The sequence below is a fragment of the Tachysurus vachellii genome, chromosome 6, assembly GCF_030014155.1.
Source record: "Tachysurus vachellii isolate PV-2020 chromosome 6, HZAU_Pvac_v1, whole genome shotgun sequence".
In the NCBI taxonomy this organism is placed as follows: Eukaryota; Metazoa; Chordata; class Actinopteri; order Siluriformes; family Bagridae; genus Tachysurus; species Tachysurus vachellii.
This window is the reverse complement of record NC_083465.1, coordinates 32,246,581-32,271,506: the sequence shown is the minus strand read 5'-3', so window position 1 is coordinate 32,271,506 and position 24,926 is coordinate 32,246,581. Positions and strand designations below refer to the sequence as shown.

The following is a 24,926-nucleotide window of genomic DNA, read 5'->3' as shown; positions in this document are numbered from 1 at the left end:
ATGTCACAGAACCCTGATGTCAGGAATGATACCTACAACCAAGTGGCGAGCATCATCAACAATGTCGTGAGTGTACATCACTTAATGATATTCTCACAAATATCCAGAGATGATGTTGGATCCAGTTGCATAAATTAATAAAAATAGTTTAAAAATCAAATAGTCTAAAAGTTAACAGATCAACCCAGGGTTATCTGAGGAAGTACAGACTCACAGTGAGGTAAATCAGGGAAAGGTCAAAATACAACAAAATGTAGATACAATACTCAAAACTGCACAGAAAAATGCAATAGGATTGTAAACAATAATCGAATAGAGGACCGCAATGGGGGATGTGAAAAGATTCAGATATGTCTCAAAGAAATAGTAGAAAGACTTTGCAATGGCAGACATCAAACATATTCCATAAGTAGGGACATGAATGAGGTGAATTCACCTCAGTGATGCAAAGCAGTTCAGAACTCAGGTGACAGTGACTCCTGTGGTCAGTGGGAGAAGTACAGGTAGTGACTCCAACCTTACTGTGTTAAAAATGTATGATGTTGATAGAGACAGGGCGGTGTTGGCCTTTCTGCTCACTCTGGTGCTGGATCAAGCAGTTTAGGGAATGAAAAGTTGGATAGATCATGTCTGTATATTCATTTGAATAAAAAAGGAACAATTTTCATCTAAAACAATACATGGTTAAAGAAACAATACAGAGGAATCATCTTTGATGACATACTGTATACAAACTGATAAATTATCTTTCCTTCTCCAGTTAAACACATTTCTAAATGAACCTGCTGCCGAACCGTTCGAACCCCAGAGCTCTTTCTTCACGTAAGATCACAGCAGTGTTCTTTCCACTCTCAAAGAACAGTGTGTTAATTCTTATTGTACAATCAATTGTATTGTGACTTTCGTCTTCTACTGCTAACAGGAGTTCAGGAAACCAGGTTAATGGTGACATGACATACCACTTCCAAGATGGAGACACTAAAACACCAGCATCTTTCCTGAATGAGCTTAAAGCACAAAGCACACCTATGTAAGTGTCCTGATGTTAATTTAAGAAGTTTGCATTCAGTCAGTGTGTTCTTACCCTCTGTTTGTGAAGTCTGTTCATTTATAAATAATGAATAATATTCTTTCAAACATTTGAATTTTACAGAGAATTAAATCAGCAGTCTGACTGTAAAAAATAATCACCATAATGCTTTATTTCATCAGATCTGGTTCAGCTGTGGTTCAGACCACGATGGTCTTCAATTCCTCCTCTCCTGTTCCCAGTGAGAGTTTGGTCCTCAGTGTAATCCAGACTCTTCTGAGTGCTCGACTCACAAACCGCACTGACTCTGTAAAAGTGCTGAACTTCACCTATGAGAGTATGTTTGTTTTATTGATAACACAAATACGTACTACACAAATTATGATTTCATCTCTATGTCTTCTTTATTAGCATTTCAAAGTCTTCTTTACCTACCTTTCTAAGTCACCTGATTTGTTCCTCAGAAATTTCAGACACTTGCTATGCGGTAAAATTCACATTCAATATCAGTAACATCAGCATGTCACAGAACCCTGATGTCAGGAATGATACCTACAACCAAGTGGCGAGCATCATCAACAATGTCGTGAGTGTACATCACTTAATGATATTCTCACAAATATCCAGAGATGATGTTGGATCCAGTTGCATAAATTAATAAAAATAGTTTAAAAATCAAATAGTCTAAAAGTTAACAGATCAACCCAGGGTTATCTGAGGAAGTACAGACTCACAGTGAGGTAAATTAGGGAAAGGTCAAAATACAACAAAATGTAGATACAATACTCAAAACTGCACAGAAAAATGCAATAGGATTGTAAACAATAATCGAATAGAGGACCGCAATGGGGAATGTGAAAAGATTCAGATATGTCTCAAAGAAATAGTAGAAAGACTTTGCAATGGCAGACATCAAACATATTCCATAAGTAGGGACATAAATGAGGTGAATTCACCTCAGTGATGCAAAGCAGTTCAGAACTCAGGTGACAGTGACTCCTGTGGTCAGTGGGAGAAGTACAGGTAGTGACTGCAACCTTACTGTGTTAAAAATGTATGATGTTGATAGAGACAGGGCGGTGTTGGCCTTTCTGCTCACTCTGGTGCTGGATCAAGCAGTTTAGGGAATGAAAAGTTGGATAGATCATGTCTGTATATTCATTTGAATAAAAAAGGAACAATTTTCATCTAAAACAATACATGGTTAAAGAAACAATACAGAGGAATCATCTTTGATGAAATACTGTATACAAACTGATAAATTATCTTTCCTTCTCCAGTTAAACACATTTCTAAATGAACCTGCTGCCGAACCGTTCGAACCCCAGAGCTCTTTCTTCACGTAAGATCACAGCAGTGTTCTTTCCACTCTCAAAGAACAATGTGTTAATTCTTATTGTACAGTCAATTGTATTGTGACTTTTGTCTTCTACTGCTACCAGGAGTTCAGAAAACCAGGTTAATGGTGACATGACATACCACTTCCAAGATGGAGACACTAAAACATCAACATCTTTCCTGAATGAGCTTAAAGCACAAAGCACACCTATGTAAGTGTCCTAATGTTAATTTAAAATGTTTGCATTCAGTCAGTGTGTTCTTACCCTCTGTTTGTGAAGTCTGTTCATTTATAAATAATGAATAATATTCTTTCAAACATTTGAATTTTACAGAGAATTAAATCAGCAGTCTGACTGTAAAAAATAATCTCCATAATGCTTTATTTCATCAGATCTGGTTCAGCTGTGGTTCAGACCACGATGGTCTTCAATTCCTCCTCTCCTGTTCCCAGTGAGAGTTTGGTCCTCAGTGTAATCCAGACTCTTCTGAGTGCTCGACTCACAAACCGCACTGACTCTGTAAAAGTGCTGAACTTCACCTATGAGAGTATGTTTGTTTTATTGATAACACAAATACATACTACACAAATTATGATTTCATCTCTATGTCTTCTTTATTAGCATTTCAAAGTCTTCTTTACTTACCTTTCTAAGTCACCTGATTTGTTCCTCAGAAATTTCAGACACTTGCTATGCGGTAAAATTCACATTCAATATCAGTAACATCAGCATGTCACAGAACCCTGATGTCAGGAATGATACCTACAACCAAGTGGCGAGCATCATCAACAATGTCGTGAGTGTACATCACTTAATGATATTCTCACAAATATCCAGAGATGATGTTGGATCCAGTTGCATAAATTAATAAAAATAGTTTAAAAATCAAATAGTCTAAAAGTTAACAGATCAACCCAGGGTTATCTGAGGAAGTACAGACTCACAGTGAGGTAAATCAGGGAAAGGTCAAAATACAACAAAATGTAGATACAATACTCAAAACTGCACAGAAAAATGCAATAGGATTGTAAACAATAATCGAATAGAGGACTGCAATGGGGGACTTGAAAAGAATCAGATATGTCTCAAAGAAATAGTAGAAAGACTTTGCAATGGCAGACATCAAACATATTCCATAAGTAGGGACATAAATGAAGTGAATTCACCTCAGTGATGCAAAGCAGTTCAGAACTCAGGTGACAGTGACTCCTGTGGTCAGTGGGAGAAGTACAGGTAGTGACTCCAACCTTACTGTGTTAAAAATGTATGATGTTGATAGAGACAGGGCGGTGTTGGCCTTTCTGCTCACTCTGGTGCTGGATCAAGCAGTTTAGGGAATGAAAAGTTGGATAGATCATGTCTGTATATTCATTTGAATAAAAAAGGAACAATTTTCATCTAAAACAATACATGGTTAAAGAAACAATACAGAGGAATCATCTTTGATGACATATACAAACTGATAAATTATCTTTCCTTCTCCAGTTAAACACATTTCTAAATGAACCTGCTGCCGAACCGTTCGAACCCCAGAGCTCTTTCTTCACGTAAGTTCACAGCAGTGTTCTTTCCACTCTCAAAGAACAGTGTGTTAATTCTTATTGTACAGTCAATTGTATTGTGACTTTTGTCTTCTACTGCTACCAGGAGTTCAGAAAACCAGGTTAATGGTGACATGACATACCACTTCCAAGATGGAGACACTAAAACATCAACATCTTTCCTGAATGAGCTTAAAGCACAAAGCACACCTATGTAAGTGTCCTAATGTTAATTTAAAAAGTTTGCATTCAGTCAGTGTGTTCTTACCCTCTGTTTGTGAAGTCTGTTCATTTATAAATAATGAATAATATTCTTTCAAACATTTGAATTTTACAGAGAATTAAATCAGCAGTCTGACTGTAAAAAATAATCACCATAATGCTTTATTTCATCAGATCTGGTTCAGCTGTGGTTCAGACCACGATGGTCTTCAATTCCTCCTCTCCTGTTCCCAGTGAGAGTTTGGTCCTCAGTGTAATCCAGACTCTTCTGAGTGCTCGACTCACAAACCGCACTTACTCTGTAAAAGTGCTGAACTTCACCTATGAGAGTATGTTTGTTTTATTGATAACACAAATACATACTACACAAATTATGATTTCATCTCTATGTCTTCTTTATTAGCATTTCAAAGTCTTCTTTACTTACCTTTCTAAGTCACCTGATTTGTTCCTCAGAAATTTCAGACACTTGCTATGCGGTAAAATTCACATTCAATATCAGTAACATCAGCATGTCACAGAACCCTGATGTCAGGAATGATACCTACAACCAAGTGGCGAGCATCATCAACAATGTCGTGAGTGTACATCACTTAATGACATTCTCACAAATATCCAGAGATGATGTTGGATCCAGTTGCATAAATTAATAAAAATAGTTTAAAAATCAAATAGTCTAAAAGTTAACAGATCAACCCAGGGTTATCTGAGGAAGTACAGACTCACAGTGAGGTAAATCAGGGAAAGGTCAAAATACAACAAAATGTAGATACAATACTCAAAACTGCACAGAAAAATGCAATAGGATTGTAAACAATAATCGAATAGAGGACCGCAATGGAGGATGTGAAAAGATTCAGATATGTCTCAAAGAAATAGTAGACAGACGTTGCAATGGCAGACATCAAACATATTCCATAAGTAGGGACATAAATGAAGTGAATTCACCTCAGTGATGCAAAGCAGTTCAGAACTCAGGTGACAGTGACTCCTGTGGTCAGTGGGAGAAGTACAGGTAGTGACTCCAACCTTACTGTGTTAAAAATGTATGATGTTGATAGAGACAGGGCGGTGTTGGCCTTTCTGCTCACTCTGGTGCTGGATCAAGCAGTTTAGGGAATGAAAAGTTGGATAGATCATGTCTGTATATTCATTTGAATAAAAAAGGAACAATTTTCATCTAAAACAATACATGGTTAAAGAAACAATACAGAGGAATCATCTTTGATGACATATACAAACTGATAAATTATCTTTCCTTCTCCAGTTAAACACATTTCTAAATGAACCTGCTGCTGAACCGTTCGAACCCCAGAGCTCTTTCTTCACGTAAGTTCACAGCAGTGTTCTTTCCACTCTCAAAGAACAGTGTGTTAATTCTTATTGTACAGTCAATTGTATTGTGACTTTTGTCTTCTACTGCTACCAGGAGTTCAGAAAACCAGGTTAATGGTGACATGACATACCACTTCCAAGATGGAGACACTAAAACATCAACATCTTTCCTGAATGAGCTTAAAGCACAAAGCACACCTATGTAAGTGTCCTAATGTTAATTTAAAAAGTTTGCATTCAGTCAGTGTGTTCGTACCCTCTGTTTGTGAAGTCTGTTCATTTATAAATAATGAATAATATTCTTTCAAACATTTGAATTTTACAGAGAATTAAATCAGCAGTCTGACTGTAGAAAATAATCACCATAATGCTTTATTTCATCAGATCTGGTTCAGCTGTGGTTCAGACCACGATGGTCTTCAATTCCTCCTCTCCTGTTCCCAGTGAGAGTTTGGTCCTCAGTGTAATCCAGACTCTTCTGAGTGCTCGACTCACAAACCGCACTGACTCTGTAAAAGTGCTGAACTTCACCTATGAGAGTATGTTTGTTTTATTGATAACACAAATACATACTACACAAATTATGATTTCATCTCTATGTCTTCTTTATTAGCATTTCAAAGTCTTCTTTACTTACCTTTCTAAGTCACCTGATTTGTTCCTCAGAAATTTCAGACACTTGCTATGCGGTAAAATTCACATTCAATATCAGTAACATCAGCATGTCACAGAACCCTGATGTCAGGAATGATACCTACAACCAAGTGGCGAGCATCATCAACAATGTCGTGAGTGTACATCACTTAATGATATTCTCACAAATATCCAGAGATGATGTTGGATCCAGTTGCATAAATTAATAAAAATAGTTTAAAAATCAAATAGTCTAAAAGTTAACAGATCAACCCAGGGTTATCTGAGGAAGTACAGACTCACAGTGAGGTAAATCAGGGAAAGGTCAAAATACAACAAAATGTAGATACAATACTCAAAACTGCACAGAAAAATGCAATAGGATTGTAAACAATAATCGAATAGAGGACCGCAATGGGGGATGTGAAAAGATTCAGATATGTCTCAAAGAAATAGTAGAAAGACTTTGCAATGGCAGACATCAAACATATTCCATAAGTAGGGACATGAATGAGGTGAATTCACCTCAGTGATGCAAAGCAGTTCAGAACTCAGGTGACAGTGACTCCTGTGGTCAGTGGGAGAAGTACAGGTAGTGACTCCAACCTTACTGTGTTAAAAATGTATGATGTTGATAGAGACAGGGCGGTGTTGGCCTTTCTGCTCACTCTGGTGCTGGATCAAGCAGTTTAGGGAATGAAAAGTTGGATAGATCATGTCTGTATATTCATTTGAATAAAAAAGGAACAATTTTCATCTAAAACAATACATGGTTAAAGAAACAATACAGAGGAATCATCTTTGATGACATACTGTATACAAACTGATAAATTATCTTTCCTTCTCCAGTTAAACACATTTCTAAATGAACCTGCTGCCGAACCGTTCGAACCCCAGAGCTCTTTCTTCACGTAAGATCACAGCAGTGTTCTTTCCACTCTCAAAGAACAGTGTGTTAATTCTTATTGTACAATCAATTGTATTGTGACTTTCGTCTTCTACTGCTAACAGGAGTTCAGGAAACCAGGTTAATGGTGACATGACATACCACTTCCAAGATGGAGACACTAAAACACCAGCATCTTTCCTGAATGAGCTTAAAGCACAAAGCACACCTATGTAAGTGTCCTGATGTTAATTTAAGAAGTTTGCATTCAGTCAGTGTGTTCTTACCCTCTGTTTGTGAAGTCTGTTCATTTATAAATAATGAATAATATTCTTTCAAACATTTGAATTTTACAGAGAATTAAATCAGCAGTCTGACTGTAAAAAATAATCACCATAATGCTTTATTTCATCAGATCTGGTTCAGCTGTGGTTCAGACCACGATGGTCTTCAATTCCTCCTCTCCTGTTCCCAGTGAGAGTTTGGTCCTCAGTGTAATCCAGACTCTTCTGAGTGCTCGACTCACAAACCGCACTGACTCTGTAAAAGTGCTGAACTTCACCTATGAGAGTATGTTTGTTTTATTGATAACACAAATACGTACTACACAAATTATGATTTCATCTCTATGTCTTCTTTATTAGCATTTCAAAGTCTTCTTTACCTACCTTTCTAAGTCACCTGATTTGTTCCTCAGAAATTTCAGACACTTGCTATGCGGTAAAATTCACATTCAATATCAGTAACATCAGCATGTCACAGAACCCTGATGTCAGGAATGATACCTACAACCAAGTGGCGAGCATCATCAACAATGTCGTGAGTGTACATCACTTAATGATATTCTCACAAATATCCAGAGATGATGTTGGATCCAGTTGCATAAATTAATAAAAATAGTTTAAAAATCAAATAGTCTAAAAGTTAACAGATCAACCCAGGGTTATCTGAGGAAGTACAGACTCACAGTGAGGTAAATTAGGGAAAGGTCAAAATACAACAAAATGTAGATACAATACTCAAAACTGCACAGAAAAATGCAATAGGATTGTAAACAATAATCGAATAGAGGACCGCAATGGGGAATGTGAAAAGATTCAGATATGTCTCAAAGAAATAGTAGAAAGACTTTGCAATGGCAGACATCAAACATATTCCATAAGTAGGGACATAAATGAGGTGAATTCACCTCAGTGATGCAAAGCAGTTCAGAACTCAGGTGACAGTGACTCCTGTGGTCAGTGGGAGAAGTACAGGTAGTGACTGCAACCTTACTGTGTTAAAAATGTATGATGTTGATAGAGACAGGGCGGTGTTGGCCTTTCTGCTCACTCTGGTGCTGGATCAAGCAGTTTAGGGAATGAAAAGTTGGATAGATCATGTCTGTATATTCATTTGAATAAAAAAGGAACAATTTTCATCTAAAACAATACATGGTTAAAGAAACAATACAGAGGAATCATCTTTGATGAAATACTGTATACAAACTGATAAATTATCTTTCCTTCTCCAGTTAAACACATTTCTAAATGAACCTGCTGCCGAACCGTTCGAACCCCAGAGCTCTTTCTTCACGTAAGATCACAGCAGTGTTCTTTCCACTCTCAAAGAACAATGTGTTAATTCTTATTGTACAGTCAATTGTATTGTGACTTTTGTCTTCTACTGCTAACAGGAGTTCAGAAAACCAGGTTAATGGTGACATGACATACCACTTCCAAGATGGAGACACTAAAACATCAACATCTTTCCTGAATGAGCTTAAAGCACAAAGCACACCTATGTAAGTGTCCTAATGTTAATTTAAAATGTTTGCATTCAGTCAGTGTGTTCTTACCCTCTGTTTGTGAAGTCTGTTCATTTATAAATAATGAATAATATTCTTTCAAACATTTGAATTTTACAGAGAATTAAATCAGCAGTCTGACTGTAAAAAATAATCTCCATAATGCTTTATTTCATCAGATCTGGTTCAGCTGTGGTTCAGACCACGATGGTCTTCAATTCCTCCTCTCCTGTTCCCAGTGAGAGTTTGGTCCTCAGTGTAATCCAGACTCTTCTGAGTGCTCGACTCACAAACCGCACTGACTCTGTAAAAGTGCTGAACTTCACCTATGAGAGTATGTTTGTTTTATTGATAACACAAATACATACTACACAAATTATGATTTCATCTCTATGTCTTCTTTATTAGCATTTCAAAGTCTTCTTTACTTACCTTTCTAAGTCACCTGATTTGTTCCTCAGAAATTTCAGACACTTGCTATGCGGTAAAATTCACATTCAATATCAGTAACATCAGCATGTCACAGAACCCTGATGTCAGGAATGATACCTACAACCAAGTGGCGAGCATCATCAACAATGTCGTGAGTGTACATCACTTAATGATATTCTCACAAATATCCAGAGATGATGTTGGATCCAGTTGCATAAATTAATAAAAATAGTTTAAAAATCAAATAGTCTAAAAGTTAACAGATCAACCCAGGGTTATCTGAGGAAGTACAGACTCACAGTGAGGTAAATCAGGGAAAGGTCAAAATACAACAAAATGTAGATACAATACTCAAAACTGCACAGAAAAATGCAATAGGATTGTAAACAATAATCGAATAGAGGACTGCAATGGGGGACTTGAAAAGAATCAGATATGTCTCAAAGAAATAGTAGAAAGACTTTGCAATGGCAGACATCAAACATATTCCATAAGTAGGGACATAAATGAAGTGAATTCACCTCAGTGATGCAAAGCAGTTCAGAACTCAGGTGACAGTGACTCCTGTGGTCAGTGGGAGAAGTACAGGTAGTGACTCCAACCTTACTGTGTTAAAAATGTATGATGTTGATAGAGACAGGGCGGTGTTGGCCTTTCTGCTCACTCTGGTGCTGGATCAAGCAGTTTAGGGAATGAAAAGTTGGATAGATCATGTCTGTATATTCATTTGAATAAAAAAGGAACAATTTTCATCTAAAACAATACATGGTTAAAGAAACAATACAGAGGAATCATCTTTGATGACATATACAAACTGATAAATTATCTTTCCTTCTCCAGTTAAACACATTTCTAAATGAACCTGCTGCCGAACCGTTCGAACCCCAGAGCTCTTTCTTCACGTAAGTTCACAGCAGTGTTCTTTCCACTCTCAAAGAACAGTGTGTTAATTCTTATTGTACAGTCAATTGTATTGTGACTTTTGTCTTCTACTGCTACCAGGAGTTCAGAAAACCAGGTTAATGGTGACATGACATACCACTTCCAAGATGGAGACACTAAAACATCAACATCTTTCCTGAATGAGCTTAAAGCACAAAGCACACCTATGTAAGTGTCCTAATGTTAATTTAAAAAGTTTGCATTCAGTCAGTGTGTTCTTACCCTCTGTTTGTGAAGTCTGTTCATTTATAAATAATGAATAATATTCTTTCAAACATTTGAATTTTACAGAGAATTAAATCAGCAGTCTGACTGTAAAAAATAATCACCATAATGCTTTATTTCATCAGATCTGGTTCAGCTGTGGTTCAGACCACGATGGTCTTCAATTCCTCCTCTCCTGTTCCCAGTGAGAGTTTGGTCCTCAGTGTAATCCAGACTCTTCTGAGTGCTCGACTCACAAACCGCACTTACTCTGTAAAAGTGCTGAACTTCACCTATGAGAGTATGTTTGTTTTATTGATAACACAAATACATACTACACAAATTATGATTTCATCTCTATGTCTTCTTTATTAGCATTTCAAAGTCTTCTTTACTTACCTTTCTAAGTCACCTGATTTGTTCCTCAGAAATTTCAGACACTTGCTATGCGGTAAAATTCACATTCAATATCAGTAACATCAGCATGTCACAGAACCCTGATGTCAGGAATGATACCTACAACCAAGTGGCGAGCATCATCAACAATGTCGTGAGTGTACATCACTTAATGACATTCTCACAAATATCCAGAGATGATGTTGGATCCAGTTGCATAAATTAATAAAAATAGTTTAAAAATCAAATAGTCTAAAAGTTAACAGATCAACCCAGGGTTATCTGAGGAAGTACAGACTCACAGTGAGGTAAATCAGGGAAAGGTCAAAATACAACAAAATGTAGATACAATACTCAAAACTGCACAGAAAAATGCAATAGGATTGTAAACAATAATCGAATAGAGGACCGCAATGGAGGATGTGAAAAGATTCAGATATGTCTCAAAGAAATAGTAGACAGACGTTGCAATGGCAGACATCAAACATATTCCATAAGTAGGGACATAAATGAAGTGAATTCACCTCAGTGATGCAAAGCAGTTCAGAACTCAGGTGACAGTGACTCCTGTGGTCAGTGGGAGAAGTACAGGTAGTGACTCCAACCTTACTGTGTTAAAAATGTATGATGTTGATAGAGACAGGGCGGTGTTGGCCTTTCTGCTCACTCTGGTGCTGGATCAAGCAGTTTAGGGAATGAAAAGTTGGATAGATCATGTCTGTATATTCATTTGAATAAAAAAGGAACAATTTTCATCTAAAACAATACATGGTTAAAGAAACAATACAGAGGAATCATCTTTGATGACATATACAAACTGATAAATTATCTTTCCTTCTCCAGTTAAACACATTTCTAAATGAACCTGCTGCTGAACCGTTCGAACCCCAGAGCTCTTTCTTCACGTAAGTTCACAGCAGTGTTCTTTCCACTCTCAAAGAACAGTGTGTTAATTCTTATTGTACAGTCAATTGTATTGTGACTTTTGTCTTCTACTGCTACCAGGAGTTCAGAAAACCAGGTTAATGGTGACATGACATACCACTTCCAAGATGGAGACACTAAAACATCAACATCTTTCCTGAATGAGCTTAAAGCACAAAGCACACCTATGTAAGTGTCCTAATGTTAATTTAAAAAGTTTGCATTCAGTCAGTGTGTTCGTACCCTCTGTTTGTGAAGTCTGTTCATTTATAAATAATGAATAATATTCTTTCAAACATTTGAATTTTACAGAGAATTAAATCAGCAGTCTGACTGTAGAAAATAATCACCATAATGCTTTATTTCATCAGATCTGGTTCAGCTGTGGTTCAGACCACGATGGTCTTCAATTCCTCCTCTCCTGTTCCCAGTGAGAGTTTGGTCCTCAGTGTAATCCAGACTCTTCTGAGTGCTCGACTCACAAACCGCACTGACTCTGTAAAAGTGCTGAACTTCACCTATGAGAGTATGTTTGTTTTATTGATAACACAAATACATACTACACAAATTATGATTTCATCTCTATGTCTTCTTTATTAGCATTTCAAAGTCTTCTTTACTTACCTTTCTAAGTCACCTGATTTGTTCCTCAGAAATTTCAGACACTTGCTATGCGGTAAAATTCACATTCAATATCAGTAACATCAGCATGTCACAGAACCCTGATGTCAGGAATGATACCTACAACCAAGTGGCGAGCATCATCAACAATGTCGTGAGTGTACATCACTTAATGATATTCTCACAAATATCCAGAGATGATGTTGGATCCAGTTGCATAAATTAATAAAAATAGTTTAAAAATCAAATAGTCTAAAAGTTAACAGATCAACCCAGGGTTATCTGAGGAAGTACAGACTCACAGTGAGGTAAATCAGGGAAAGGTCAAAATACAACAAAATGTAGATACAATACTCAAAACTGCACAGAAAAATGCAATAGGATTGTAAACAATAATCGAATAGAGGACCGCAATGGGGGATGTGAAAAGATTCAGATATGTCTCAAAGAAATAGTAGAAAGACTTTGCAATGGCAGACATCAAACATATTCCATAAGTAGGGACATAAATGAAGTGAATTCACCTCAGTGATGCAAAGCAGTTCAGAACTCAGGTGACAGTGACTCCTGTGGTCAGTGGGAGAAGTACAGGTAGTGACTCCAACCTTACTGTGTTAAAAATGAATGATGTTGATAGAGACAGGGCGGTGTTGGCCTTTCTGCTCACTCTGGTGCTGGATCAAGCAGTTTAGGGAATGAAAAGTTGGATAGATCATGTCTGTATATTCATTTGAATAAAAAAGGAACAATTTTCATCTAAAACAATACATGGTTAAAGAAACAATACAGAGGAATCATCTTTGATGACATACTGTATACAAACTGATAAATTATCTTTCCTTCTCCAGTTAAACACATTTCTAAATGAACCTGCTGCCGAACCGTTCGAACCCCAGAGCTCTTTCTTCACGTAAGATCACAGCAGTGTTCTTTCCACTCTCAAAGAACAGTGTGTTAATTCTTATTGTACAGTCAATTGTATTGTGACTTTTGTCTTCTACTGCTAACAGGAGTTCAGGAAACCAGGTTAATGGTGACATGACATACCACTTCCAAGATGGAGACACTAAAACACCAGCATCTTTCCTGAATGAGCTTAAAGCACAAAGCACACCTATGTAAGTGTCCTGATGTTAATTTAAGAAGTTTGCATTCAGTCAGTGTGTTCTTACCCTCTGTTTGTGAAGTCTGTTCATTTATAAATAATGAATAATATTCTTTCAAACATTTGAATTTTACAGAGAATTAAATCAGCAGTCTGACTGTAAAAAATAATCACCATAATGCTTTATTTCATCAGATCTGGTTCAGCTGTGGTTCAGACCACGATGGTCTTCAATTCCTCCTCTCCTGTTCCCAGTGAGAGTTTGGTCCTCAGTGTAATCCAGACTCTTCTGAGTGCTCGACTCACAAACCGCACTGACTCTGTAAAAGTGCTGAACTTCACCTATGAGAGTATGTTTGTTTTATTGATAACACAAATACGTACTACACAAATTATGATTTCATCTCTATGTCTTCTTTATTAGCATTTCAAAGTCTTCTTTACCTACCTTTCTAAGTCACCTGATTTGTTCCTCAGAAATTTCAGACACTTGCTATGCGGTAAAATTCACATTCAATATCAGTAACATCAGCATGTCACAGAACCCTGATGTCAGGAATGATACCTACAACCAAGTGGCGAGCATCATCAACAATGTCGTGAGTGTACATCACTTAATGATATTCTCACAAATATCCAGAGATGATGTTGGATCCAGTTGCATAAATTAATAAAAATAGTTTAAAAATCAAATAGTCTAAAAGTTAACAGATCAACCCAGGGTTATCTGAGGAAGTACAGACTCACAGTGAGGTAAATCAGGGAAAGGTCAAAATACAACAAAATGTAGATACAATACTCAAAACTGCACAGAAAAATGCAATAGGATTGTAAACAATAATCGAATAGAGGACTGCAATGGGGGACTTGAAAAGAATCAGATATGTCTCAAAGAAATAGTAGAAAGACTTTGCAATGGCAGACATCAAACATATTCCATAAGTATTGACATAAATGAAGTGAATTCACCTCAGTGATGCAAAGCAGTTCAGAACTCAGGTGACAGTGACTCCTGTGGTCAGTGGGAGAAGTACAGGTAGTGACTCCAACCTTACTGTGTTAAAAATGTATGATGTTGATAGAGACAGGGCGGTGTTGGCCTTTCTGCTCACTCTGGTGCTGGATCAAGCAGTTTAGGGAATGAAAAGTTGGATAGATCATGTCTGTATATTCATTTGAATAAAAAAGGAACAATTTTCATCTAAAACAATACATGGTTAAAGAAACAATACAGAGGATTCATCTTTGATGACATATATAAACTGATAAATTATCTTTCCTTCTCCAGTTAAATACATTTCTAAATGAACCTGCTGCCGAACCGTTCGGACCCCAGAGCTCTCTCTTCACGTAAGATCACAGCAGTGTTCTTTCCACTCTCAAAGAACAGTGTGTTAATTCTTATTGTACAGTCAATTGTATTGTGACTTTTGTCTTCTACTGCTACCAGGAGTTCAGAAAACCAGGTTAATGGTGACATGACATACCACTTCCAAGATGGAGACACTAAAACATCAACATCTTTCCTGAATGAGCTTAAAGCACAAAGCACACCTATGTAAGTGTCCTAATGTTAATTTAAAAAGTTTGCATTCAGTCAGTGTGTTCTTACCCTCTGTTTGTGAAGTCTGTTCATTTATAAATAATGAATAATATTCTTTCAAACATTTGAATTTTACAGAGAATTAAATCAGCAGTCTGACTGTAAAAAATAATCACCATAATGCTTTATTTCATCAGATCTGGTTCAGCTGTGGTTCAGACCACGATGGTCTTCAATTCCTCCTCTCCTGTTCCCAGTGAGAGTTTGGTCCTCAGTGTAATCCAGACTCTTCTGAGTGCTCGACTCACAAACCGCACTTACTCTGTAAAAGTGCTGAACTTCACCTATGAGAGTATGTTTGTTTTATTGATAACACAAATACGTACTACACAAATTATGATTTCATCTCTATGTCTTCTTTATTAGCATTTCAAAGTCTTCTTTACTTACCTTTCTAAGTCACCTGATTTGTTCCTCAGAAATTTCAGACACTTGCTATGCGGTAAAATTCACATTCAATATCAGTAACATCAGCATGTCACAGAACCCTGATGTCAGGAATGATACCTACAACCAAGTGGCGAGCATCATCAACAATGTCGTGAGTGTACATCACTTAATGACATTCTCACAAATATCCAGAGATGATGTTGGATCCAGTTGCATAAATTAATAAAAATAGTTTAAAAATCAAATAGTCTAAAAGTTAACAGATCAACCCAGGGTTATCTGAGGAAGTACAGACTCACAGTGAGGTAAATCAGGGAAAGGTCAAAATACAACAAAATGTAGATACAATACTCAAAACTGCACAGAAAAATGCAATAGGATTGTAAACAATAATCGAATAGAGGACCGCAATGGAGGATGTGAAAAGATTCAGATATGTCTCAAAGAAATAGTAGACAGACGTTGCAATGGCAGACATCAAACATATTCCATAAGTAGGGACATAAATGAAGTGAATTCACCTCAGTGATGCAAAGCAGTTCAGAACTCAGGTGACAGTGACTCCTGTGGTCAGTGGGAGAAGTACAGGTAGTGACTCCAACCTTACTGTGTTAAAAATGTATGATGTTGATAGAGACAGGGCGGTGTTGGCCTTTCTGCTCACTCTGGTGCTGGATCAAGCAGTTTAGGGAATGAAAAGTTGGATAGATCATGTCTGTATATTCATTTGAATAAAAAAGGAACAATTTTCATCTAAAACAATACATGGTTAAAGAAACAATACAGAGGAATCATCTTTGATGACATATACAAACTGATAAATTATCTTTCCTTCTCCAGTTAAACACATTTCTAAATGAACCTGCTGCTGAACCGTTCGAACCCCAGAGCTCTTTCTTCACGTAAGTTCACAGCAGTGTTCTTTCCACTCTCAAAGAACAGTGTGTTAATTCTTATTGTACAGTCAATTGTATTGTGACTTTTGTCTTCTACTGCTACCAGGAGTTCAGAAAACCAGGTTAATGGTGACATGACATACCACTTCCAAGATGGAGACACTAAAACATCAACATCTTTCCTGAATGAGCTTAAAGCACAAAGCACACCTATGTAAGTGTCCTAATGTTAATTTAAAAAGTTTGCATTCAGTCAGTGTGTTCGTACCCTCTGTTTGTGAAGTCTGTTCATTTATAAATAATGAATAATATTCTTTCAAACATTTGAATTTTACAGAGAATTAAATCAGCAGTCTGACTGTAGAAAATAATCACCATAATGCTTTATTTCATCAGATCTGGTTCAGCTGTGGTTCAGACCACGATGGTCTTCAATTCCTCCTCTCCTGTTCCCAGTGAGAGTTTGGTCCTCAGTGTAATCCAGACTCTTCTGAGTGCTCGACTCACAAACCGCACTGACTCTGTAAAAGTGCTGAACTTCACCTATGAGAGTATGTTTGTTTTATTGATAACACAAATACATACTACACAAATTATGATTTCATCTCTATGTCTTCTTTATTAGCATTTCAAAGTCTTCTTTACTTACCTTTCTAAGTCACCTGATTTGTTCCTCAGAAATTTCAGACACTTGCTATGCGGTAAAATTCACATTCAATATCAGTAACATCAGCATGTCACAGAACCCTGATGTCAGGAATGATACCTACAACCAAGTGGCGAGCATCATCAACAATGTCGTGAGTGTACATCACTTAATGATATTCTCACAAATATCCAGAGATGATGTTGGATCCAGTTGCATAAATTAATAAAAATAGTTTAAAAATCAAATAGTCTAAAAGTTAACAGATCAACCCAGGGTTATCTGAGGAAGTACAGACTCACAGTGAGGTAAATCAGGGAAAGGTCAAAATACAACAAAATGTAGATACAATACTCAAAACTGCACAGAAAAATGCAATAGGATTGTAAACAATAATCGAATAGAGGACCGCAATGGGGGATGTGAAAAGATTCAGATATGTCTCAAAGAAATAGTAGAAAGACTTTGCAATGGCAGACATCAAACATATTCCATAAGTAGGGACATAAATGAAGTGAATTCACCTCAGTGATGCAAAGCAGTTCAGAACTCAGGTGACAGTGACTCCTGTGGTCAGTGGGAGAAGTACAGGTAGTGACTCCAACCTTACTGTGTTAAAAATGAATGATGTTGATAGAGACAGGGCGGTGTTGGCCTTTCTGCTCACTCTGGTGCTGGATCAAGCAGTTTAGGGAATGAAAAGTTGGATAGATCATGTCTGTATATTCATTTGAATAAAAAAGGAACAATTTTCATCTAAAACAATACATGGTTAAAGAAACAATACAGAGGAATCATCTTTGATGACATACTGTATACAAACTGATAAATTATCTTTCCTTCTCCAGTTAAACACATTTCTAAATGAACCTGCTGCCGAACCGTTCGAACCCCAGAGCTCTTTCTTCACGTAAGATCACAGCAGTGTTCTTTCCACTCTCAAAGAACAGTGTGTTAATTCTTATTGTACAGTCAATTGTATTGTGACTTTTGTCTTCTACTGCTAACAGGAGTTCAGGAAACCAGGTTAATGGTGACATGACATACCACTTCCAAGATGGAGACACTAAAACATCAACATCTTTCCTGAATGAGCTTAAAGCACAAAGCACACCTATGTAAGTGTCCTAATGTTAATTTAAAAAGTTTGCATTCAGTCAGTGTGTTCGTACCCTCTGTTTGTGAAGTCTGTTCATTTATAAATAATGAATAATATTCTTTCAAACATTTGAATTTTACAGAGAATTAAATCAGCAGTCTGACTGTAGAAAATAATCACCATAATGCTTTATTTCATCAGATCTGGTTCAGCTGTGGTTCAGACCACGATGGTCTTCAATTCCTCCTCTCCTGTTCCCAGTGAGAGTTTGGTCCTCAGTGTAATCCAGACTCTTCTGAGTGCTCGACTCACAAACCGCACTGACTCTGTAAAAGTGCTGAACTTCACCTATGAGAGTATGTTTGTTTTATTGATAACACAAATACATACTACACAAATTATGATTTCATCTCTATGTCTTCTTTATTAGCATTTCAAAGTCTTCTTTACTTACCTTTCTAAGTCACCTGATTTGTTCCTCAGAAATTTCAGACACTTGCTATGCGGTAAAATTCACATTCAATATCAGTAACATCAGCATGTCACAGAACCCTGATGTCAGGAATGATACCTACAACCAAGTGGCGAGCATCATCAACAATGTCGTGAGTGTACATCACTTAATGATATTCTCACAAATATCCAGAGATGATGTTGGATCCAGTTGCATAAATTAATAAAAATAGTTTAAAAATCAAATAGTCTAAAAGTTAACAGATCAACCCAGGGTTATCTGAGGAAGTACAGACTCACAGTGAGGTAAATCAGGGAAAGGTCAAAATACAACAAAATGTAGATACAATACTCAAAACTGCACAGAAAAATGCAATAGGATTGTAAACAATAATCGAATAGAGGACCGCAATGGGGGATGTGAAAAGATTCAGATATGTCTCAAAGAAATAGTAGAAAGACTTTGCAATGGCAGACATCAAACATATTCCATAAGTAGGGACATAAATGAAGTGAATTCACCTCAGTGATGCAAAGCAGTTCAGAACTCAGGTGACAGTGACTCCTGTGGTCAGTGGGAGAAGTACAGGTAGTGACTCCAACCTTACTGTGTTAAAAATGAATGATGTTGATAGAGACAGGGCGGTGTTGGCCTTTCTGCTCACTCTGGTGCTGGATCAAGCAGTTTAGGGAATGAAAAGTTGGATAGATCATGTCTGTATATTCATTTGAATAAAAAAGGAACAATTTTCATCTAAAACAATACATGGTTAAAGAAACAATACAGAGGAATCATCTTTGATGACATACTGTATACAAACTGATAAATTATCTTTCCTTCTCCAGTTAAACACATTTCTAAATGAACCTGCTGCCGAACCGTTCGAACCCCAGAGCTCTTTCTTCACGTAAGATCACAGCAGTGTTCTTTCCACTCTCAAAGAACAGTGTGTTAATTCTTATTGTACAGTCAATTGTATTGTGACTTTTGTCTTCTACTGCTAACAGGAGTTCAGGAAACCAGGTTAATGGTGACATGACATACCACTTCCAAGATGGAGACACTAAAACACCAGCATCTTTCCTGAATGAGCTTAAAGCACAAAGCACACCTATGTAAGTGTCCTGATGTTAATTTAAGAAGTTTGCATTCAGTCAGTGTGTTCTTACCCTCTGTTTGTGAAGTCTGTTCATTTATAAATAATGAATAATATTCTTTCAAACATTTGAATTTTACAGAGAATTAAATCAGCAGTCTGACTGTAAAAAATAATCACCATAATGCTTTATTTCATCAGATCTGGTTCAGCTGTGGTTCAGACCACGATGGTCTTCAATTCCTCCTCTCCTGTTCCCAGTGAGAGTTTGGTCCTCAGTGTAATCCAGACTCTTCTGAGTGCTCGACTCACAAACCGCACTGACTCTGTAAAAGTGCTGAACTTCACCTATGAGAGTATGTTTGTTTTATTGATAACACAAATACGTACTACACAAATTATGATTTCATCTCTATGTCTTCTTTATTAGCATTTCAAAGTCTTCTTTACCTACCTTTCTAAGTCACCTGATTTGTTCCTCAGAAATTTCAGACACTTGCTATGCGGTAAAATTCACATTCAATATCAGTAACATCAGCATGTCACAGAACCCTGATGTCAGGAATGATACCTACAACCAAGTGGCGAGCATCATCAACAATGTCGTGAGTGTACATCACTTAATGATATTCTCACAAATATCCAGAGATGATGTTGGATCCAGTTGCATAAATTAATAAAAATAGTTTAAAAATCAAATAGTCTAAAAGTTAACAGATCAACCCAGGGTTATCTGAGGAAGTACAGACTCACAGTGAGGTAAATCAGGGAAAGGTCAAAATACAACAAAATGTAGATACAATACTCAAAACTGCACAGAAAAATGCAATAGGATTGTAAACAATAATCGAATAGAGGACTGCAATGGGGGACTTGAAAAGAATCAGATATGTCTCAAAGAAATAGTAGAAAGACTTTGCAATGGCAGACATCAAACATATTCCATAAGTATTGACATAAATGAAGTGAATTCACCTCAGTGATGCAAAGCAGTTCAGAACTCAGGTGACAGTGACTCCTGTGGTCAGTGGGAGAAGTACAGGTAGTGACTCCAACCTTACTGTGTTAAAAATGTATGATGTTGATAGAGACAGGGCGGTGTTGGCCTTTCTGCTCACTCTGGTGCTGGATCAAGCAGTTTAGGGAATGAAAAGTTGGATAGATCATGTCTGTATATTCATTTGAATAAAAAAGGAACAATTTTCATCTAAAACAATACATGGTTAAAGAAACAATACAGAGGATTCATCTTTGATGACATATATAAACTGATAAATTATCTTTCCTTCTCCAGTTAAATACATTTCTAAATGAACCTGCTGCCGAACCGTTCGGACCCCAGAGCTCTCTCTTCACGTAAGATCACAGCAGTGTTCTTTCCACTCTCAAAGAACAGTGTGTTAATTCTTATTGTACAGTCAATTGTATTGTGACTTTTGTCTTCTACTGCTACCAGGAGTTCAGAAAACCAGGTTAATGGTGACATGACATACCACTTCCAAGATGGAGACACTAAAACATCAACATCTTTCCTGAATGAGCTTAAAGCACAAAGCACACCTATGTAAGTGTCCTAATGTTAATTTAAAAAGTTTGCATTCAGTCAGTGTGTTCTTACCCTCTGTTTGTGAAGTCTGTTCATTTATAAATAATGAATAATATTCTTTCAAACATTTGAATTTTACAGAGAATTAAATCAGCAGTCTGACTGTAAAAAATAATCACCATAATGCTTTATTTCATCAGATCTGGTTCAGCTGTGGTTCAGACCACGATGGTCTTCAATTCCTCCTCTCCTGTTCCCAGTGAGAGTTTGGTCCTCAGTGTAATCCAGACTCTTCTGAGTGCTCGACTCACAAACCGCACTTACTCTGTAAAAGTGCTGAACTTCACCTATGAGAGTATGTTTGTTTTATTGATAACACAAATACGTACTACACAAATTATGATTTCATCTCTATGTCTTCTTTATTAGCATTTCAAAGTCTTCTTTACTTACCTTTCTAAGTCACCTGATTTGTTCCTCAGAAATTTCAGACACTTGCTATGCGGTAAAATTCACATTCAATATCAGTAACATCAGCATGTCACAGAACCCTGATGTCAGGAATGATACCTACAACCAAGTGGCGAGCATCATCAACAATGTCGTGAGTGTACATCACTTAATGACATTCTCACAAATATCCAGAGATGATGTTGGATCCAGTTGCATAAATTAATAAAAATAGTTTAAAAATCAAATAGTCTAAAAGTTAACAGATCAACCCAGGGTTATCTGAGGAAGTACAGACTCACAGTGAGGTAAATCAGGGAAAGGTCAAAATACAACAAAATGTAGATACAATACTCAAAACTGCACAGAAAAATGCAATAGGATTGTAAACAATAATCGAATAGAGGACCGCAATGGAGGATGTGAAAAGATTCAGATATGTCTCAAAGAAATAGTAGACAGACTTTGCAATGGCAGACATCAAACATATTCCATAAGTAGGGACATAAATGAAGTGAATTCACCTCAGTGATGCAAAGCAGTTCAGAACTCAGGTGACAGTGACTCCTGTGGTCAGTGGGAGAAGTACAGGTAGTGACTCCAACCTTACTGTGTTAAAAATGTATGATGTTGATAGAGACAGGGCGGTGTTGGCCTTTCTGCTCACTCTGGTGCTGGATCAAGCAGTTTAGGGAATGAAAAGTTGGATAGATCATGTCTGTATATTCATTTGAATAAAAAAGGAACAATTTTCATCTAAAACAATACATGGTTAAAGAAACAATACAGAGGAATCATCTTTGATGACATATACAAACTGATAAATTATCTTTCCTTCTCCAGTTAAACACATTTCTAAATGAACCTGCTGCTGAACCGTTCGAACCCCAGAGCTCTTTCTTCACGTAAGTTCACAGCAGTGTTCTTTCCACTCTCAAAGAACAGTGTGTTAATTCTTATTGTACAGTCAATTGTATTGTGACTTTTGTCTTCTACTGCTACCAGGAGTTCAGAAAACCAGGTTAATGGTGACATGACATACCACTTCCAAGATGGAGACACTAAAACATCAACATCTTTCCTGAATGAGCTTAAAGCACAAAGCACACCTATGTAAGTGTCCTAATGTTAATTTAAAAAGTTTGCATTCAGTCAGTGTGTTCGTACCCTCTGTTTGTGAAGTCTGTTCATTTATAAATAATGAATAATATTCTTTCAAACATTTGAATTTTACAGAGAATTAAATCAGCAGTCTGACTGTAGAAAATAATCACCATAATGCTTTATTTCATCAGATCTGGTTCAGCTGTGGTTCAGACCACGATGGTCTTCAATTCCTCCTCTCCTGTTCCCAGTGAGAGTTTGGTCCTCAGTGTAATCCAGACTCTTCTGAGTGCTCGACTCACAAACCGCACTGACTCTGTAAAAGTGCTGAACTTCACCTATGAGAGTATGTTTGTTTTATTGATAACACAAATACATACTACACAAATTATGATTTCATCTCTATGTCTTCTTTATTAGCATTTCAAAGTCTTCTTTACTTACCTTTCTAAGTCACCTGATTTGTTCCTCAGAAATTTCAGACACTTGCTATGCGGTAAAATTCACATTCAATATCAGTAACATCAGCATGTCACAGAACCCTGATGTCAGGAATGATACCTACAACCAAGTGGCGAGCATCATCAACAATGTCGTGAGTGTACATCACTTAATGATATTCTCACAAATATCCAGAGATGATGTTGGATCCAGTTGCATAAATTAATAAAAATAGTTTAAAAATCAAATAGTCTAAAAGTTAACAGATCAACCCAGGGTTATCTGAGGAAGTACAGACTCACAGTGAGGTAAATCAGGGAAAGGTCAAAATACAACAAAATGTAGATACAATACTCAAAACTGCACAGAAAAATGCAATAGGATTGTAAACAATAATCGAATAGAGGACCGCAATGGGGGATGTGAAAAGATTCAGATATGTCTCAAAGAAATAGTAGAAAGACTTTGCAATGGCAGACATCAAACATATTCCATAAGTAGGGACATAAATGAAGTGAATTCACCTCAGTGATGCAAAGCAGTTCAGAACTCAGGTGACAGTGACTCCTGTGGTCAGTGGGAGAAGTACAGGTAGTGACTCCAACCTTACTGTGTTAAAAATGTATGATGTTGATAGAGACAGGGCGGTGTTGGCCTTTCTGCTCACTCTGGTGCTGGATCAAGCAGTTTAGGGAATGAAAAGTTGGATAGATCATGTCTGTATATTCATTTGAATAAAAAAGGAACAATTTTCATCTAAAACAATACATGGTTAAAGAAACAATACAGAGGAATCATCTTTGATGACATACTGTATACAAACTGATAAATTATCTTTCCTTCTCCAGTTAAACACATTTCTAAATGAACCTGCTGCCGAACCGTTCGAACCCCAGAGCTCTTTCTTCACGTAAGATCACAGCAGTGTTCTTTCCACTCTCAAAGAACAGTGTGTTAATTCTTATTGTACAGTCAATTGTATTGTGACTTTTGTCTTCTACTGCTAACAGGAGTTCAGGAAACCAGGTTAATGGTGACATGACATACCACTTCCAAGATGGAGACACTAAAACACCAGCATCTTTCCTGAATGAGCTTAAAGCACAAAGCACACCTATGTAAGTGTCCTGATGTTAATTTAAGAAGTTTGCATTCAGTCAGTGTGTTCTTACCCTCTGTTTGTGAAGTCTGTTCATTTATAAATAATGAATAATATTCTTTCAAACATTTGAATTTTACAGAGAATTAAATCAGCAGTCTGACTGTAAAAAATAATCACCATAATGCTTTATTTCATCAGATCTGGTTCAGCTGTGGTTCAGACCACGATGGTCTTCAATTCCTCCTCTCCTGTTCCCAGTGAGAGTTTGGTCCTCAGTGTAATCCAGACTCTTCTGAGTGCTCGACTCACAAACCGCACTGACTCTGTAAAAGTGCTGAACTTCACCTATGAGAGTATGTTTGTTTTATTGATAACACAAATACGTACTACACAAATTATGATTTCATCTCTATGTCTTCTTTATTAGCATTTCAAAGTCTTCTTTACCTACCTTTCTAAGTCACCTGATTTGTTCCTCAGAAATTTCAGACACTTGCTATGCGGTAAAATTCACATTCAATATCAGTAACATCAGCATGTCACAGAACCCTGATGTCAGGAATGATACCTACAACCAAGTGGCGAGCATCATCAACAATGTCGTGAGTGTACATCACTTAATGATATTCTCACAAATATCCAGAGATGATGTTGGATCCAGTTGCATAAATTAATAAAAATAGTTTAAAAATCAAATAGTCT

At 36.9% G+C, this 24,926-nt stretch overlaps 1 protein-coding gene across 1 annotated transcript in view; it reads left to right on the top strand.

The window, feature by feature from the left end:
- LOC132847770 (uncharacterized) overlaps positions 1 to 24,926 on the top strand; it is a 31,263-nt gene continuing 6,337 nt past the window's right edge. The window contains 45 exon segments of the mRNA XM_060873307.1: positions 1 to 66; positions 761 to 822; positions 923 to 1,030; positions 1,156 to 1,367; positions 1,495 to 1,616; positions 2,311 to 2,372; positions 2,473 to 2,488; positions 2,764 to 2,917; positions 3,045 to 3,166; positions 3,856 to 3,917; positions 4,368 to 4,462; positions 4,590 to 4,711; positions 5,860 to 6,007; positions 6,135 to 6,256; positions 6,951 to 7,012; positions 7,113 to 7,220; positions 7,632 to 7,806; positions 8,954 to 9,107; positions 9,235 to 9,356; positions 10,046 to 10,107; positions 10,558 to 10,652; positions 10,780 to 10,901; positions 12,050 to 12,197; positions 12,325 to 12,446; positions 13,141 to 13,202; positions 13,303 to 13,410; positions 13,536 to 13,747; positions 13,875 to 13,996; positions 14,686 to 14,747; positions 15,198 to 15,292; positions 15,420 to 15,541; positions 18,234 to 18,387; positions 18,515 to 18,636; positions 19,331 to 19,392; positions 19,493 to 19,600; positions 19,726 to 19,937; positions 20,065 to 20,186; positions 20,876 to 20,937; positions 21,038 to 21,131; positions 22,880 to 23,027; positions 23,155 to 23,276; positions 23,971 to 24,032; positions 24,133 to 24,240; positions 24,366 to 24,577; positions 24,705 to 24,826. Of these exon segments, the coding sequence (XP_060729290.1) occupies positions 1 to 66; positions 761 to 822; positions 923 to 1,030; positions 1,156 to 1,367; positions 1,495 to 1,616; positions 2,311 to 2,372; positions 2,473 to 2,488; positions 2,764 to 2,917; positions 3,045 to 3,166; positions 3,856 to 3,917; positions 4,368 to 4,462; positions 4,590 to 4,711; positions 5,860 to 6,007; positions 6,135 to 6,256; positions 6,951 to 7,012; positions 7,113 to 7,220; positions 7,632 to 7,806; positions 8,954 to 9,107; positions 9,235 to 9,356; positions 10,046 to 10,107; positions 10,558 to 10,652; positions 10,780 to 10,901; positions 12,050 to 12,197; positions 12,325 to 12,446; positions 13,141 to 13,202; positions 13,303 to 13,410; positions 13,536 to 13,747; positions 13,875 to 13,996; positions 14,686 to 14,747; positions 15,198 to 15,292; positions 15,420 to 15,541; positions 18,234 to 18,387; positions 18,515 to 18,636; positions 19,331 to 19,392; positions 19,493 to 19,600; positions 19,726 to 19,937; positions 20,065 to 20,186; positions 20,876 to 20,937; positions 21,038 to 21,131; positions 22,880 to 23,027; positions 23,155 to 23,276; positions 23,971 to 24,032; positions 24,133 to 24,240; positions 24,366 to 24,577; positions 24,705 to 24,826 (5,136 nt within the window).